Genomic DNA, 16,738 nt, shown 5'->3' with positions numbered 1-16,738 from the left:
GTTGTTAGTTGTATATGTTGGATGGATTATCTTTTTCTTTTCCAGTGGTTGTGATTGAATCAGGAATGAAATAGAATGATTTGTTGCGTTACCAGGGAGAATAAATTGTTTATTTTCTTTGTGGAATCGATGCGACCCATTTTAGTTATTACTTTCGGTATTTTAATCTAGGGGTGTTTTTTTTTACGTTCTATCATGAAATGAAATAGAACATGCTTTTTTAACTGTTATTTATTAGTTCTAATCTGATGTAAAAAAACATCGATCAAGGTAGCTGATTAATTGGCAAGTAAATGCTAAACGGTCTCTAACCGCTTACAATTAATGCTAGGGTCTTATCCTAATCTCCTTAATTGGCCAAAATTTGTCTAACAAAATTAAAAGCTCAAAATTAACAAAATAGTCAACAAAAGTAAAAAAAAAAAGTCAAGAAATCGATATGAAAAATCATTTTTGGTTTGTCTCAAAATAATTGTCTACTTTTAAAAATAAATATGTCTTTTACCATAATACCCCTCATTATTAGTTAAATTACCATAAAATTAAATGCAACTACCATAGAATTAAATGCAACATAAGGGTAAGACTGTCATTTCATTTAATAAAGTTAATGGTAATTAATGTTTTCTTAAACTGTGTGTTTTTTTGTCTGTGGACTATTATTTTCGGACGAAAGGAGTATAAAATTAAGCAATAGTTGCCATTTCTCATTAAGTCTCTTGTCTTTTCATATGATTGAGAGTCACTTTTTGCTCTCCTCATATCATTAACAATAACGACATTGGTGATGCTTGACTTAAATGCTTAAACACTAGATTATGATTTTTTATGGTTATTTATTTATTTTGTTAGGATATTGGTTATATTTATTTATTTTTAAATAAATTACTTTATAATTTAGGATCTCCGATTAATCCACCCTATACCGCTAAATCTTTTGACCCTACTCGACCAACTAGCTATTGCTGAACGTTTTTTACAACCAAGGTTTTAATCGACAACTAGTGTGTGTGTGTGTGTGTTAACTTATAGGCAAGGTCATTACTATTTTAACACATGACATAAGGTTGTCAACTGGAATGCCGGGCGGAGGAGTGTAACTGCTTTATCGCGCTATCCGACTTTATGTGAAAATCATTTCGTACTCTTAACTAATCCCTTCCAAGCAAAAGGTGTGCTCCAATGAAAAGTACACAACACTAGTAGTGCCCCTTTTGACGACCAAGTCACAATGGAAACAATGTATCTTTCTAGTAGTTTTTTATTTTATAAATAAATAACAAAATAACAATATTTCTATTACTAGTAAGATACCCACTCTATTACTAGTAAGATACACATACGATGCGGCAACACCAAGTAGTTTCTTTTAACAATTAGTTTCCGACGACGATTAATTTTCTTTTGGAGTTTGTTGCAGGCTAGAAATGAAAAGATGAAACTCATTTTAGATAGAGATGATTGATGGGTTTATTCGGCATGTCATTAGTTTTCTTTACGAAGAGATTAATTTCCAGTTGGAATATAGTTTACTTTCAGAAAATATTATATTTATAAAAAAAAATGCAATGTCTCAACAAATATCATTACTTTCTTACAATTTTCTTTAGGATTTAGGATTTAGGTTTAAGGTTTACAACTTTAGGATTTGAAGTTTGGGGGTGTGCATGGCTTACTTATATATAAATTTGTATGAATTTATATTTTATTCGGATAATAATTTCTTTTAGAGATAAAAATTATATATTTAAAAAATGTAGTATGCACATTGTTTAGATTACACATAATTGTACTTTGTGTCTAATTGTTATGGATATATCGTAAAATATTAAAATAATACAAACCCCTCATAACAGTTATTAATTTCATAGTTTGTAATTAGAAATTAAAAAAATGTTTGTCCACAATTTAGATTGTGGTAGATAACAAATTACATAGTTTGTAGTTTCTTTATTTAAACAAAATTACTTATATTTTAAAAAAGAGTTAATGAACTTGGAGGGTAATCAAATTTTAACTTTGTTTATATTAGGTCCTTAAAGATTTTTTTTTGTACATATTATACCAATATTGTTGTTATAACAGTTTAAAAAAAGTCATTAGATTTTAATTTTGTCCACATTAGGTTCTTAATGTTTTTTTTTTTGTACATATTATACCAGCATAGTTGTTATAACCGTTTAAAGATGACTAATAAGGTTTTAATTTTGTCCATATTAGGTCCCTATTTTTAATATTTTTATCATTTCATCTAACTCCTTTACATTTTATATTAGTATCTAGTTAGATAGTTTTATCATTTCATCTTCTCATTCCATAACCACAGGTTCAATTGAAATGTTACATAACAATATTTTGTCATTTTTACAAAAAAAAACCTAATAATAATCAAAGTCTTAATGATTAAGACTATGTTTGGCGCACCACAGCTAGCTGATAAGCTAGTTTATTTTTCGATCTTTTTAAGTTGTCATGTTTGGCGAGCCAAAAAGTAACTTATAAGCTAGCGTTTTAAAAAGTTACTTAAACTAGTTTTTTAAAAGTTTTTTTTTATTTCCAAATATACCCCTTAATTAATTGAGAAAACATATTTTTTAAATGCCCTTTTATGTCATTATATAAATTTCAGATAACTTATAAGTCAGTGACAGAGACAGGGTCAAAGTAAAAAGAGTATCCCGGACAAGTAATGCGGTATCCCCTATAAATAATGGTTTATCAGGGATACTCCACTGGCGGAGCCAGAACTTATCGGGGATACCTCATTACTTTTTAGGGATACTCTTTTACTTTGATTCTGACTTTGCTACTGACTTATAAGCTATCTGAAATTTATATAATGACATAAAAAGGCATTTACAAACTATGTTTTCTTAATTAATTAAGGGGTATATTTGGAAATTAAAAAAAAACTTTCAAAAAACTAGTCTAAGTAGTTTTTTAAAACGCTAACTTAGAAACTACTTTTTGGCTTGTCAAACATGACAACTTAATAAATATCGAAAAATAACTTAGAAACTACTTTTTTTTTAAATGACAAAATCGTTATGTAACATTTCAATTGAAACCATAGTTGTGGTGAATGAGTGACTAAAATGAGAAGATGAATGATGAAGCCATCTAACTAGATACTATTATAAATTGTAAAAAAGTTAGATGGAATGATAAAAATATTAAAAATCTAATATAAAATGTAAAAGAGTTAGATGAAGTGTTAAAAATATAAAAAATAGGGACCTAATGTGGGCAAAATTAAAACCTTATTACCCTAAACAGTTATAACAGTCATGTTGGTGTAATATGTACAAAAAATACCTTAAGGATCTAATATGGACAAAATTAAATTAACTATTTTAAATAGTTATAACAACCATGTTGATGTAATATGTATAAAAAAATTCTTAAGGCCTTAATGTGAACAAAATTAAAACCTTATTACCTTCTTATATCATTAACCCTTTAAAAAAACACGTATACTTTTTTGTTTTTAGTATGACATTGATCAAATTTTGGACTTACCTAAATTTTTGGGTCTTATTGTCCATTGCACTTTGGTAAATCAAATGGCAATTTATGTTTATAGTCATTTGTTGTTGTAATTAAATAAAATGGTGATTTATGTTTATGGTCATTTTGTTGTTGTAGTCATCATGTTGTGTTCAAATATTTTTTAAGTTTTCACTTGTTTGTTTTAAATGCTTTTGATTTTATTTATTCAACTCAATCTAGTTTATATGAGATATAATATCGTAGGTAAGAAGTTAAGTAAATGTAAATCATCTATTTATGTCAATTATTTATAAGTTATGAATTATCAACTGAATTGCCATTCAAGATACATGCATATTTTAGTACAAAACTTCAAAATTATGATGGTCATACTCATCAACGTCCGTATCAATAAATTCCACATTAGTAATATAGTGATGATCACCACCAACATAAGACAAAGGGTGTCAGACAAAAACACCATTGAAGTTTAATTCCATTCTTAAATAAATCGTCATGCATTAGCGAAAAGAAAATGTTAAGGTTCGAAACTACTTATAGCCAATACGACCGTGAAACCCTTAACTTTTGTGCTCTTTTTCTTTTTTAAGGAAACAAAAGAGAATCCCCCTTAATAAATAAAAGTATTACTGTAAATATTAGGATTTGTTTTATTCAACTTTACAAATGTGTATTTCCATGTGGATCAAGGTTGTCAAATCACGATTTTGATCGTAGAATCATACGATCATAGTTATAAAAACCAGTCGGATCGTATACTAATTATATTTGAGGTAGGATCATATGATCGTAGAATCGGGATCCAATCCTATTTTACCTTCCCTTGATTTTTTTTGGAGAAAAATGAATTTACCATTTTATATTTTTTATCCTTTATCAGTTTATTGTTTATGATTTTATATTATGAGTTGTGACTAATGTTTTGAAGTTTTTATAGCTTTTGAACGGAAAACTGAATATCTGAGATATTTTTCATGTTTTATTTTGTGGGATCTTAGGATCTCGATCTTACAAACCTAAAAATGATCTTACGTATAATCCGATTTTGACAACTTTCATGTGAATATGTAAATAAAGGTAAATTGGGTCATTTTGTGAACATAAAAATTTTAAATTTTACAAAATGAGAGAAAATGGGTCATTTGGAGAAGAAACTATAATTTTGTAATATTGAGTGGTCATTTTGTGAACATAAAAACTTTAAAGGGAAAATAATTTGTAAGGGTAACAAAGTATTAGACTTATACAAAAAATACCATTGAATTTTTTTTTGTACACACATCACCAATCAACTATAACTTTTGTATATATATGACCATTAAACTTCACATTTGTTCAAAAATACTATTATATTACCGATAATAATATGTCATTAGCCATGTAACAAGCCACGCGACATGTCATGTGGCTGCTGACGTGGATTTTACTGTTAATTATGTACACATTATACCATTAAACTATTTTTTGTACACATCATACTATTAAACTTTTTTTGTACACATTTTACCATTAAACTTTTTTTGTACACATTTTACCATTAATGTTATATAATTTATTGAAAAAAATATCATTTCAAAAAATACATATTATTACATAAAAGTAGGTTTCCCATCACCTGATGTGGATTTTACTGATTTTCTAAATTTTAGTAACTTATCATTATAAGTCATTTTTCTATTGGTAAACAACGACATAATTTCAATGCATTTTTTTTAATCATCAACCATAATCAAGAAGAGAAGGGATTATAATAAGGTAACATGTATAAAATGTTTCATGAGTTTATAAGTATGCCTCAAACGTAGTTTCCTAAGAAAATGACTTATAAGAATATGTTTATTAGACATTAGCTAAAATAATAAACAATTGAGTATTTCTTCGCCGCTCCAGATAAAAGTCTCAAGTTCAAACCTTGTGAGTTTCAATTGATGTATGACCAACATAAATTCACAATGTAGTTGTAAAAGAAAGTCCTTAGTATCATTGTAAAAAACAAACAGTTTCCCCCAAACCTTACAAAATCAGGGAGTCACAATAGGTGATGGAAAACCCATTTTATGTAAAAATATGTATTTTTTGAAATGATATTTTTTGAATAAATTATATAAGATTAATGATAAAATGTGTACAAAAAGTTTAATGGTAAAATGTATACAAAAAAAGGTTTAATGATATAATGTGTACAAAAAATAATTTAATGGTATAATGTGTACATAATATACAATAAAATCCACGTCAGCAGCCACATGACATGCCACGTGGCTGGTGACCTACTATTACCGGTAACATAATGATATTTTTTGAATAAATGTGAAGTTTAATGGTCATATGTATACAAAAGCTATAGTTGATTGATGATATGTGTAAAAAAAAATCCAATGATATTTTTTTTTGTACAAATTCTTGGTTACCCAAGTCATTTCCCAACTTTAAATTTTACGAAACGAGAGAAAAAAATGGTCCCAAACTTCTAAAGTATAGACCCAACCAACGGCAAACCTCCGACCCAAGCTACTTACCCTCAATCAGAATTCAAACTCCACCATCACTAGACGTGATACCCCCACTCCGATATCGCACTTACGAGGTAAGCATGATAGCATTCGTTTCTGGACATTCAGATGTCTGAACCTTTTATCTTCAAAAGTTTATTTGCTTTCACTTCGAAATTTGACACTGCAGACGTTTAGTTGTTGATCGTTTTAATTTGATAATCTTGTTGCTTGACGCGTTTGACTATAAATTGTGAGCGTTGAAAATTTAAATCCTGATTATGTAGATTACTGGATTGAAACCCTAGTTAGGATGGTATCTCACGATTTCAAGTCAATGTGTTAACTTCGGCCTTACTAAATTGTTGATCTATAACACCATGAACGATAGGACAGCCAGTTAATCTGACGATGGTGACCATTTTTTTTGATCTCACTACAGGACGATTTTGAAGTCAATTAGGCCATGGGTGATAGTCAGTACTCTTTCTCTCTAACAACTTTCAGGTATAATCAACATGTCAATTTCTCCAATGGTGATCAACTTTGATTTCATTTGAAATTGCAAAATTGCTAGAACCCTTCATCTTATCACTACTTCTTGTTGGTAGTCCTTCTGGGAAGCTTGTTCAGATTGAACACGCCCTAACAGCTGTTGGCTCTGGTCAAACCTCTTTAGGAATTAAAAGTGATTACACTTTACAAGCTTGCATTTCTTGTAATAATAAATTTCTATAGCATGATGGAATATCATTTGAGGCTTGAGCAACAAGTTTACTATTTGGAAATTCGTGGTATAAAACTCTATCTGCATCTGATATATAATTTAAGTGATGACTTCAAAGTTTAGGATCATTTTTCTACAACTATTAGAATCTAGCCATGGCTGCTGTGCTGAAACTGTTTCCTGTTCTTTATTGTTCTATTGCTTACATGTCTTACCTGCTGATTGCAGCTGCCAATGGTGTTGTAATTGCAACAGAAAAGAAATTACCATCCATTTTCTACAACTACAAATTTCCTTCTTTTTATTTTTTACTAAAACCAGAACAAGAGGGTTAGGTTAATCTTCGATAAAATCCAGTTTTGTTGACTTCAGGTACAAAAGATTCAGATATTAACTCCTAACATTGGAGTGGTATATAGCCATATAGGTATGTTTCATAATATCTATCAACATGAAATAATATTACACTCCTTGTTGCTGGATTTGATGACAAGGGTCCTCAACTATATCAGGTATTAACTAAATTGAGATGCTCTTTTTCATGATTTTATGGATTTAATTGTTTCAAAACGTATATGGTATATACCTGTCCTTATTGATATATAACTAAAAAATCAACCTTTTTCAATTATATTATCATTATTTTACTAGAAAATTCAAATACATATATATCCTGCAGGTGGATCCCTCAGGTTCATATTTTTCCTGGAAAGCTTCAGCCATGGGAAAGAATGTATCTAATGCCAAGACGTTTCTAGAGAAGAGGTATACCATTATAGTTTTAATATATAGGGTTAAATGCAAGAAATAACAATGTATTTTTGTTATTGTTTTTTTTTTTTTAATTATTATAATTTATAGCATCCTACTTTATTTATTCGTATTACAGTATTGTACTCTACAAAATCTACCCAATTATAGCAATACCAGTGAATACAATGCAATTTTCACTGCTATAATAATGTCTTGATAATAAAAAAAGAATCAAAAATACAATGCTAATAATGGTATGTTTTTTCAAAGGATTGTGTTAATAAGAAAAACAAATGAAAGTAAATTGCTATAATAGAAAGAAATGAAAGTAGGATGCTATTATACAAAAATAAATAGCAGTATGTTGGTTTTTTAGGTACACCGATGATATGGAACTTGATGATGCAGTACACACCGCAATTTTGACATTAAAGGAGGGGTAATTATCGTCCTTTTTTCATTCTTACTGCTAATCAATGCAAACGATAATAAAACCAAATTAGTTTCGTATTATTTCACGTCAAATGTTTTGAAATGTTTTATAATCTTTATACTCAACACTTTTATAATCCACCATCTTATATAAATTGTCAGCTTGTAATGTTAAGTTTAGTATTTAGTAAATATGTGTTTTATTGTAGATTTGAAGGACAAATATCTAGCAAAAACATTGAGATTGGGATTATTGGCACTCACAAAGTATTCAGGCAAGTCTTATTTATTGTACATCGGATTTTGATTAATATTTATGTGGCATGCACTTTAGAAACTATTTGTCAAATTACTAAAATACCCTTTAATAAAAGATGGTGTTGTTTCCTTGTTTCAGAGTGTTGACACCCGCAGAAATTGAAGACTACCTACAAGAAGTCGAATAGTTATTAACTTATTATTTTGTTTTTGGTTGAGCCTCAACAAAATTTCTTTTTTGGTTGTAAATATCTTGATCTCTTCTGGCAAAAGTGTTGGAATTTATAATAATATAATATAGATTATCTATGTTCTTTGCTGTTGAATATGCATGGTTCCAGGGTGTCTTACAAAAGTTTCATGTTGTAGGCCTTTTAGTTTAATCAAATTTGATAAACCATGGGCAGAATATTTGATTGCATATACTAATGGTTAATTATAAGTGTTTTATAGGTGTACAAATCTTAGAAAATGCTTTTCCTACTTTAATCAAACGTCTGAATATCATTTTGTATCGAAATCAATACTATTTTGGCTTGGTTTTTTGACGGGAATGAGATTTATGGGTCTGTTGTTGTTTGTTAGTATATTATATATTTATAACGAATTGGAATTTATAATATTTTTGGTTTTTGTTCAAATCGGTGAAATATAGTAAATTTTAATCAATATTATTATTGATTTTAATAAAACTCTTATTTTTCTTACAAATATATTACTGTAATCAATGATGGATAAATTTGAAATCTTGAAAGATCTACAATCATCGTCATCTTTTTATTTTTATATTACCACATCAGAATTTACTAATTATGTTTAACAAAAAATCTATATTTTTAGATTATATATATATATATATATATATATATATATATATATATATATATATATATATATATATATATATATATATATATATATATATATATATATATATATATATAATTTATTATGTTAAAGAAAAAATGAGTCGAATTGGTTTGCCTCTTTGAAAGTTTATAATTAATTAACCATTTACTGTAATTATAAAGTACTATCATTATAATAATGATAATTTTATATTTATTAAAACACATTAAAAGCTTAATGCATTTAGATATACCTACTTACAATGATTCGATCACTTTAACTTTTTCTTTATTGATTAATTATATAAAAACCATAGGAACCTCGTATTTCTTTTGGTTTAACCCCCTAAGAAATTCTTTTACAATTTAACCATAAAAACTTTATAACCATTACAAAATACACTCCAACCGGAGTAACATTCTTTTATAAAACAATTATTTCGATAATAACATAACATTTGTATATTATTTAGGTTATATTTCTTATTTACCTTATTATTTTATGACAAAAGTATCTATATTCATTCACAAATGAAGTAAAATTACCAATTTTCACTAAATAAACAGGTACCATAATAATGATAGAAACAACTCACCTTTAAATTCCAATGATATTTCCCAACAACTATTTTGATTTTTGAAGCACATAATTTTGACATTTCATAAAAGTTATTTTTAACCTTTCACCTGTAAAATCTCCAAAACAAGATCACACATGAAAAAGGTCGAAAGATTGGCATCAAATCGCAACTGGATTTTTTAACAATCCTCATCGCACTGTTCATCCAACACAAAATTACCCCTTTAATTGCACAATCACGTTCGTTGTCATTGTCATCGTCATCGTCATAATTATTATTATTTTATTAAATTTTCTTTTAGTAGTAAAATAATATGACCTTCAAGCGATCTGAACCTATAGTCCAAGAACCCAAGGTACTCCATTGTTTGGCCTTCCCAGATTTAGCCAAGTATCTGCCTCCTTCCCCAACAGAAAAGGACAACCCTATGACTGCCTTCATCAAGCTCGATGATTCTCCGATGTTCCAAAAGCAGGTGCTTTGTGTTTTTTTCTTTTTATTATTCAACTTGAACTTTGGGGGGTTTTGCTTCCATCTTAATCTACCTGCACGCATGATTATATATATGTAGTTGGTTTTCTATTTTCCATAGATATGGAACCACATGTGGTGCTTCCTTATGAAATGACAATTGTTTGCTGAGTTCAATTTTGTCGATGATACTAGTGATCTAGGGAAAACCTAAATTGAACGCTATTTGAAGAGTAGTTCGTTTTGGGAATTGCGTATAGATACCTCTTTTGGTTGAAGTAATAATCCAATGTACATTAATAAAATCTCCCAAATCTGGAATGATCTGAAATTGCTTCAACTTTCTGTAAACAGGTGCGTTATCTTGAACAGACAACAGATGAGCTCAAGCTTCGTTGTCAAAAACTACACAAAGGGAGCAAAAAGTATATGTAAGTGACACAGTTCAATTTTCATCAATCTGATTCTTCTTTGCTGGCATTTCTGGACATGATAGACTGATATTGATGTTAATGGGGGCAAAATCTACATTTTTCTGTTGTCTCAGTGTCATTCTCTCACTTATCTCATTCTTCACAGGGATGGTCTTGGGGAAGCATGCAATATGGACCTTCTATTTGCAGACTCAGTGGAGGCTTTTGGTGGTGGACAAGATGACCCTGTCAGTGTATCAATTGGAGGTTAGTTTAATGGTAACCCATCTTGCTTAATCTGTTAATCATATCTTGTTTTTGTTTCTGAAAAGAACTTTTATATATATATATATATATATATATATATATATATATATATATATATATATATATATATATATATATATATATATATATATATATATATATATATATATATATATATATATATATATATATATATATGTGTGTGTGTGTGTGTGTGATTTATCAAATTACTCCTTTTTTGGTTTTTATTTGGTAAGGTCCAATAATGACTAAATTCGTTAGTGCTTTTCGAGAGATTGAAACGTTTAAAGAGCTTCTTCGTTCCCAAGTAAGTGAACAAATTGCATTTAAAGCTCATGGTAATTTATGGCAAATTAAACTTCTCTATGATAATTACTTGTTCTTTCTATGTGAGATTAACTTGAAACTCTTAAATCTAAGAAACAACTTTGTGTCTATTTGCAGGTTGAACATTTACTCGTTGATCGTTTAGCACAGTTTCTGTCCGAGGATCTGCAAGATACAAAGGTGTGCTTATCTTCTCATATATATATATATATATATATATATATATATATATATATATATATATATATATATATATATATATATATAAATATATAAACTTGTGTTGTTTTTAGTAGAAATGGCTATATGTGGAATTAAGAATGTAGATGAACAAATTACGCACAGGTCACACTGACATTAGTATTCAATATGTCAGCTTGATTTTTTTTTGGTGATAATGAGATAAATCATGAGAGATTCTGTTACAATAGTTGTTCGTGAAAAGTAAGTAACAAAATTTATACACAGAGAATCCTATTTATAGTGGTGACAGTTAAGTCGGTTAAGCACTTCTCCAGTTGTGATTTGCCATGTGTCTTTGTAATTTCAAGAATTTAATTATCATCGTACAACAAGTGAGATGGCAAACGGGCAACAAGCTGCGCCGCTAAGCCTTTTTGTATAGCAAAGCTCAATCTTTTAAAGACTACATTCCAAGAATCTCTAAACCCTAAATACCTTTCAACAAATTAATGCGATTCTTGTTATATTTATTATTATGCTCTCTTTTTTAATTATCTTGATAATAGTTAATCTATGCCATCTTGTTTTGCTCAGGACTCACGTAAACGATTTGACAAAGCTGCACATTCATATGATCAGGTATATGGATATGCTTACATATATTACATAATAGCATGATTGTAGAAAGATATGTATGTTGCTATAATTCCTTTATTTAGTTCACATTTGTAGTTCGCTTTTAAAATATTGGAAGTATCCATAAAATTTGAAACATATTGATTTTTGTATTATGACTACAGGCTCGTGAAAAGGTTGCATCTTTGAAAAAGAGTACACGGGATGAAGTTGTTGCTGAATTAGAGGAGGTATTTTATAACCAATTGAGGTTCTCAACTGAGTTGACTCATCAGACATTATGCTCATTATATTAATTTCCTTAATCATGAATTATGGCTTGAGTTGAACGGAATTTTCTAAAAACATAACATACAATATGTGTAAATAGAAGCACAAAAGTATTATTAATCATGAGAATATTGTTTTTATTCATATACCAAAATTCACTTATGACTTGCTGTATAAAGTACATGTACATGAGCTTAAATTTTACTTATTTTTGCAGGATCTACAGAACTCAAAATCAACATTTGAGAGGAGCAGATTCAATCTAGTATGTGTAATAAATATGTAGTGTGTTTTACATTTCCTCTATTGATTATTATTCATTTTTGAGGTTTAAGATTTTCTCCATGGTGTTTTTTAAGGAGTGCAGGTAAATTCTCTCACAAACATAGAAGCAAAAAAGAAATACACATTTTTGGAATCTCTTAGTGCAATAATGGATGCTCATTTGAGATATTTTAAGCTGGTGTGTTACTTTTAAACATCAACTTTATTTTGCATGTGATACGCTGTCTTTAGACTAACCACAATGTTTGACTTTTTAGGGGTATGAACTATTGAGTCAAATGGAGCCTTTCATTCATCAGGTTGTTCTTTCACCATTTCCCTTTAGTAAATTATGACATATATTTTTCGTTTTGTTATATAGATTTTATTTTTCCTAAGGGGCTATGCTATGTCTTTTTCCCATTAAGTAAAAAAGAAACAGCCCCTTATTTCCATTAATAATAATGGAATGACAGATAATTATCTTTTTATCGAATAATGTGGACCCCACTTGATTTCAGGTGTTGACATATGCCCAACAATCTAAGGAACAAGCAAGTATTGAACAAGATAGACTTGCAAAAAGAATTCAAGAATTTAGGACACAAGCAGAAACAAAGGTCCCACTGCCTATTAATGTGGGCCCCACTACAACCACAACTGGTGTTACTGTAAATGGTGTCGGAATGAATTCTGATAAAAATATAGACGCCATAATGCAGTCCACAACAAAAGGAACAGTAAGTACATTTTATAAATAATAAAAAAAAAATCCCATTTACTAATTACTATTAATAAATAATAACAAAATTATAATATTTGTTTTAGGTCCAGACAATCAAACAAGGGTATCTTTTAAAAAGGTCTTCAAGTTTACGAGCGGATTGGAAGAGACGATTTTTTGTACTTGATAGCCGTGGGAACTTATATTATCATCGGATTCCACCTAACAAACCTATCGTGAGTTATATTTTTTGTTTTTTTTTTTTTATATAAAAATTTATAAATTATATGATCTTTATGTTGAATCTTGTTGTGTAGGCTTCACAATCATCAAATTCACTTGCGTCTACTGAACAACAAAGCCGTGTATTTGGGAGGTTTAGATCAAGGCATACAAGGGCAGCATCACATGATGATGAAAATTTGAGTTGTCATACTGTTGATCTTCGTACTTCCATTATAAAACTTGATGCTGAAGATTCGGATTTACGTTTATGTTTCAGGATAATTTCTCCATTAAAAGCTTACACACTGCAGGTGAGACTAAATGACCGTTTTACCCTTGCATTCCAACAAACAAGTTTCACAATACACATTAATTTGAGTTTATTCATCAATTTTAATGTGAGAGGAAAAAAGAAGACAGACAAATAGGTAAAGGGTTAGTGTCTGAATACATGAAGCCAGATTCTTTGGCTTAATGTAAAAAGCCCATTAAGTAAAAAAGAAATAGCCTTAAATCATGTCAGCATTAAGTGGAGAATTTGCAAAACTTTGATAAAATAATGATTTATGTGATTTGGGCAGGCTGAAAATGAAGCTGATAGGATTGACTGGATGAACAAGATCACAGGAGTAATTGCCTCTCTCTTGAACTCCCACCTGAATCAGGTTAAAACTATTTTAAATTTCATTAATAATTTACTATTATTATTAATCTGTGGGGCTACAATTACAATCACAGCATATATATTCTTATATTATTTATTGTGATTGTGATATCTACAGACACATTTTGGAAGAAGTAATTTGGGCAATATCAGCGAAGCAGTTGATGACGATTTTACTGTGTTGAGTTTTAATAACGAGGGGGGATCTACAGGTGATAACATGGACATGAATCCAGCAGATTCTGTCTCCAGTATTCTTCGAGAGATTCCTGGAAATGATCTGTGTGCAGAATGTGGTGCACTTGATCCTGATTGGGCGTCTCTTAATCTTGGCATATTAATGTGCATTGAATGCTCTGGTGTACACCGCAATCTTGGAGTTCACATATCAAAGGTATAAACCAACTTTAGGAGTCTAAATGACCGTTTTACCCTTACATTCCAAATAATTAAATTTCACAATTTTCATTAAATTTAAAATTATTCATCAACTGGTGCAGGTGAGGTCAATCAATCTAGATGTGAAAGTTTGGGAACCTACAGTTATGGAACTGTTTAGAAATTTGGGGAATAAATACTGCAATTCCGTATGGGAGAAACTACCTCAAACCAATAAATTTTTTATCGAGGATGAAACAGATGCTGTTTTGGTTAGCAAGCCTAATCCTAAAGACGCAATTCAACAGAGGGAGAAATATATCAATGCAAAGGTAAATGAGTAAATCTATAATTATAACAAATCAATGAAAGTCATACGTTGCATTTAACCCTAATAAACGTGAATCATGTTTGTTTTAATCCCACCAGTATGTGGAGAAGCTGTTTGTAGAAGCCAGCAATGGTAGTAACCCTAACCCTTCTTCAAATGCCACAAGAATATGGGAAGCAGTCAAGGGCAACAACATACAAGAGGTATATCGCATGATTGCTACATCAAATTCAAATTCAAATATTGTGAATGCCACAACATACGATGACGTGGCGCCTTCCGATTTGATCCACGATCTTGATTCCACTAAAGATTCGGATCCAAAATTGTGTAAAAGAATAAAGGATTCTAGAAGGCCGGAAAGTTGTCTTCAAGGGAGCACGTTGTTGCATTTAGCATGTGGGTCCGGGTATCAAGTGATGGTTGAACTGTTGCTACAGTTTGGTGCTGATATAAACAGGCCTGACTACCATGGCAGGACGCCTCTTCATCATTGTATCTTTTCTGGAAATAACAAATTAGCCAAATATATGCTCAGAAGGTAATAAATATTTAAATATCTGTTTTCTTTGCTTTTATGATTGTTGATACTTCTTCTGGTAACGTGTGTATCTGAATTTGGTTTCAGAGGGGCAATTCCGTCAATTAAAGATGGGGGTGGGCAGGGTGCCCTAGAGAGAGCCATGGAGATGGGAGCGATTACTGATGATGAGCTACTAATATTGCTTTCTGATGGGAAGTGAAGTGGAGACAGGAGATCCGAGAGGAGAGGGGGGTATATAAGTCATTTTGACACCGGCGAGTTGTTTCATAGAGGGAGGAAGTTTGATATCTTTATACGTTTTGCTTTGGTCGTTTAGATTTGATTTGTATGCGTGTATGTTGCAGTTGTACACTTGTTTATGGCGATAGTGTTTCTATTGTCATGTCATGTGGTGTGAGTGTCTGTGTGTGGAAATATGAGGGAACATATTTATATTTTAAAATTTTATAATGTAAACCACCTAAACGAAAGAGAAACGTGTCTTCAGTTTTTTTTGCCACACACTACCCTCACCATGCCATTTAGATGAGGTGGGTTAACATCACAATTTTTTTTACAAATAATTTTTCTAAAACTAAAACTTTCATTAAATCAAAATAAAATTTACATAACAAGAAATTAAACCATAACAACTAAAAGAATCAAAAACTTAAAACTTAAGAACATAAATATTCATAACTAGTATCATTTAAATGAAGTCTTCGTCTAAAAATTGAAATGCCAAATTATCAGCGGGTATTGTGTTTAAATCATTATGGTTGTGATGGATTTCTATATCATTTATTATCATTCTTCTTGCCATTGATTTCTAGTATCAGGAATGATTTCATGCTTGTCAAAATCATATATCACGTTTTCTTCGTCTATTAAAATCATATTATGTAATATGATTGATATAGTGACATATACATCACCTCCATCATCCTTTTTTTAAGAAAAAAAATTGCCGATTTTTTCAATATTTGCTAATGTTTTTTAAGAACTCCATATTGTTCTATATCTTTCCATGTTTTTTCTTGAGCTTTCTTAAATTTTTTCCTCTTATGATCATCAGGACACAACAAAGTTTTAACAAATACCGACCTCTCATGATAGACATCGTCCACAAGATAGTAGCCGAATATGTATTGTCATTCATGTACTTCAAATGAAGAATCAGGTGCAGTACCGTTACATACCCTATAGAATATTGGTGAGTTGTTCATAACATTGATGTCATTAAGCGAACCGGGACAACCAAAGAAGGCATGCCAAATTCAAAGATCATGTAAGGTTATGACTTCAAGTATGTCCGTTGGATAACCTAGATTACCTCGTTTGTAGTGCCCATACTATGCAGTAGGACAATTTGCCCATTCCTAATGAAGGCAATTAAGCTTCCTAACATTCAAGGACAGACATGTACATTTACGTGGTGAA

At 30.1% G+C, this 16,738-nt stretch overlaps 1 protein-coding gene and 1 pseudogene across 1 annotated transcript; both read left to right on the top strand.

Moving 5' to 3' along the window:
- Nucleotides 1–6,884: 6,884 nt before the first annotated feature.
- On the top strand, nucleotides 6,885–8,498 carry LOC111909059 (proteasome subunit alpha type-2-B-like; annotated as a pseudogene).
- A 1,404-nt stretch (nucleotides 8,499–9,902) lies between these two features.
- On the top strand, nucleotides 9,903–15,795 carry LOC111909088 (ADP-ribosylation factor GTPase-activating protein AGD4). The gene is made up of 18 exons (XM_052769241.1): nucleotides 9,903–10,076; nucleotides 10,427–10,503; nucleotides 10,652–10,752; nucleotides 11,010–11,080; nucleotides 11,218–11,280; nucleotides 11,878–11,922; nucleotides 12,084–12,149; nucleotides 12,407–12,454; nucleotides 12,557–12,652; nucleotides 12,732–12,773; nucleotides 12,975–13,193; nucleotides 13,282–13,413; nucleotides 13,495–13,713; nucleotides 13,984–14,067; nucleotides 14,185–14,460; nucleotides 14,567–14,776; nucleotides 14,874–15,316; nucleotides 15,404–15,795. The coding sequence occupies exons 1-18, from the start codon at nucleotides 9,915–9,917 to the stop codon at nucleotides 15,516–15,518; spliced, it is 2,469 nt and encodes an 822-aa protein (XP_052625201.1). The 5' UTR covers nucleotides 9,903–9,914; the 3' UTR covers nucleotides 15,519–15,795.
- Nucleotides 15,796–16,738: the final 943 nt, after the last annotated feature.

This window comes from Lactuca sativa, chromosome 3, assembly GCF_002870075.4.
Source record: "Lactuca sativa cultivar Salinas chromosome 3, Lsat_Salinas_v11, whole genome shotgun sequence".
Classification (NCBI taxonomy): domain Eukaryota; kingdom Viridiplantae; phylum Streptophyta; class Magnoliopsida; order Asterales; family Asteraceae; genus Lactuca; species Lactuca sativa.
This window is presented reverse-complemented; position numbering and strand designations above follow the sequence as displayed.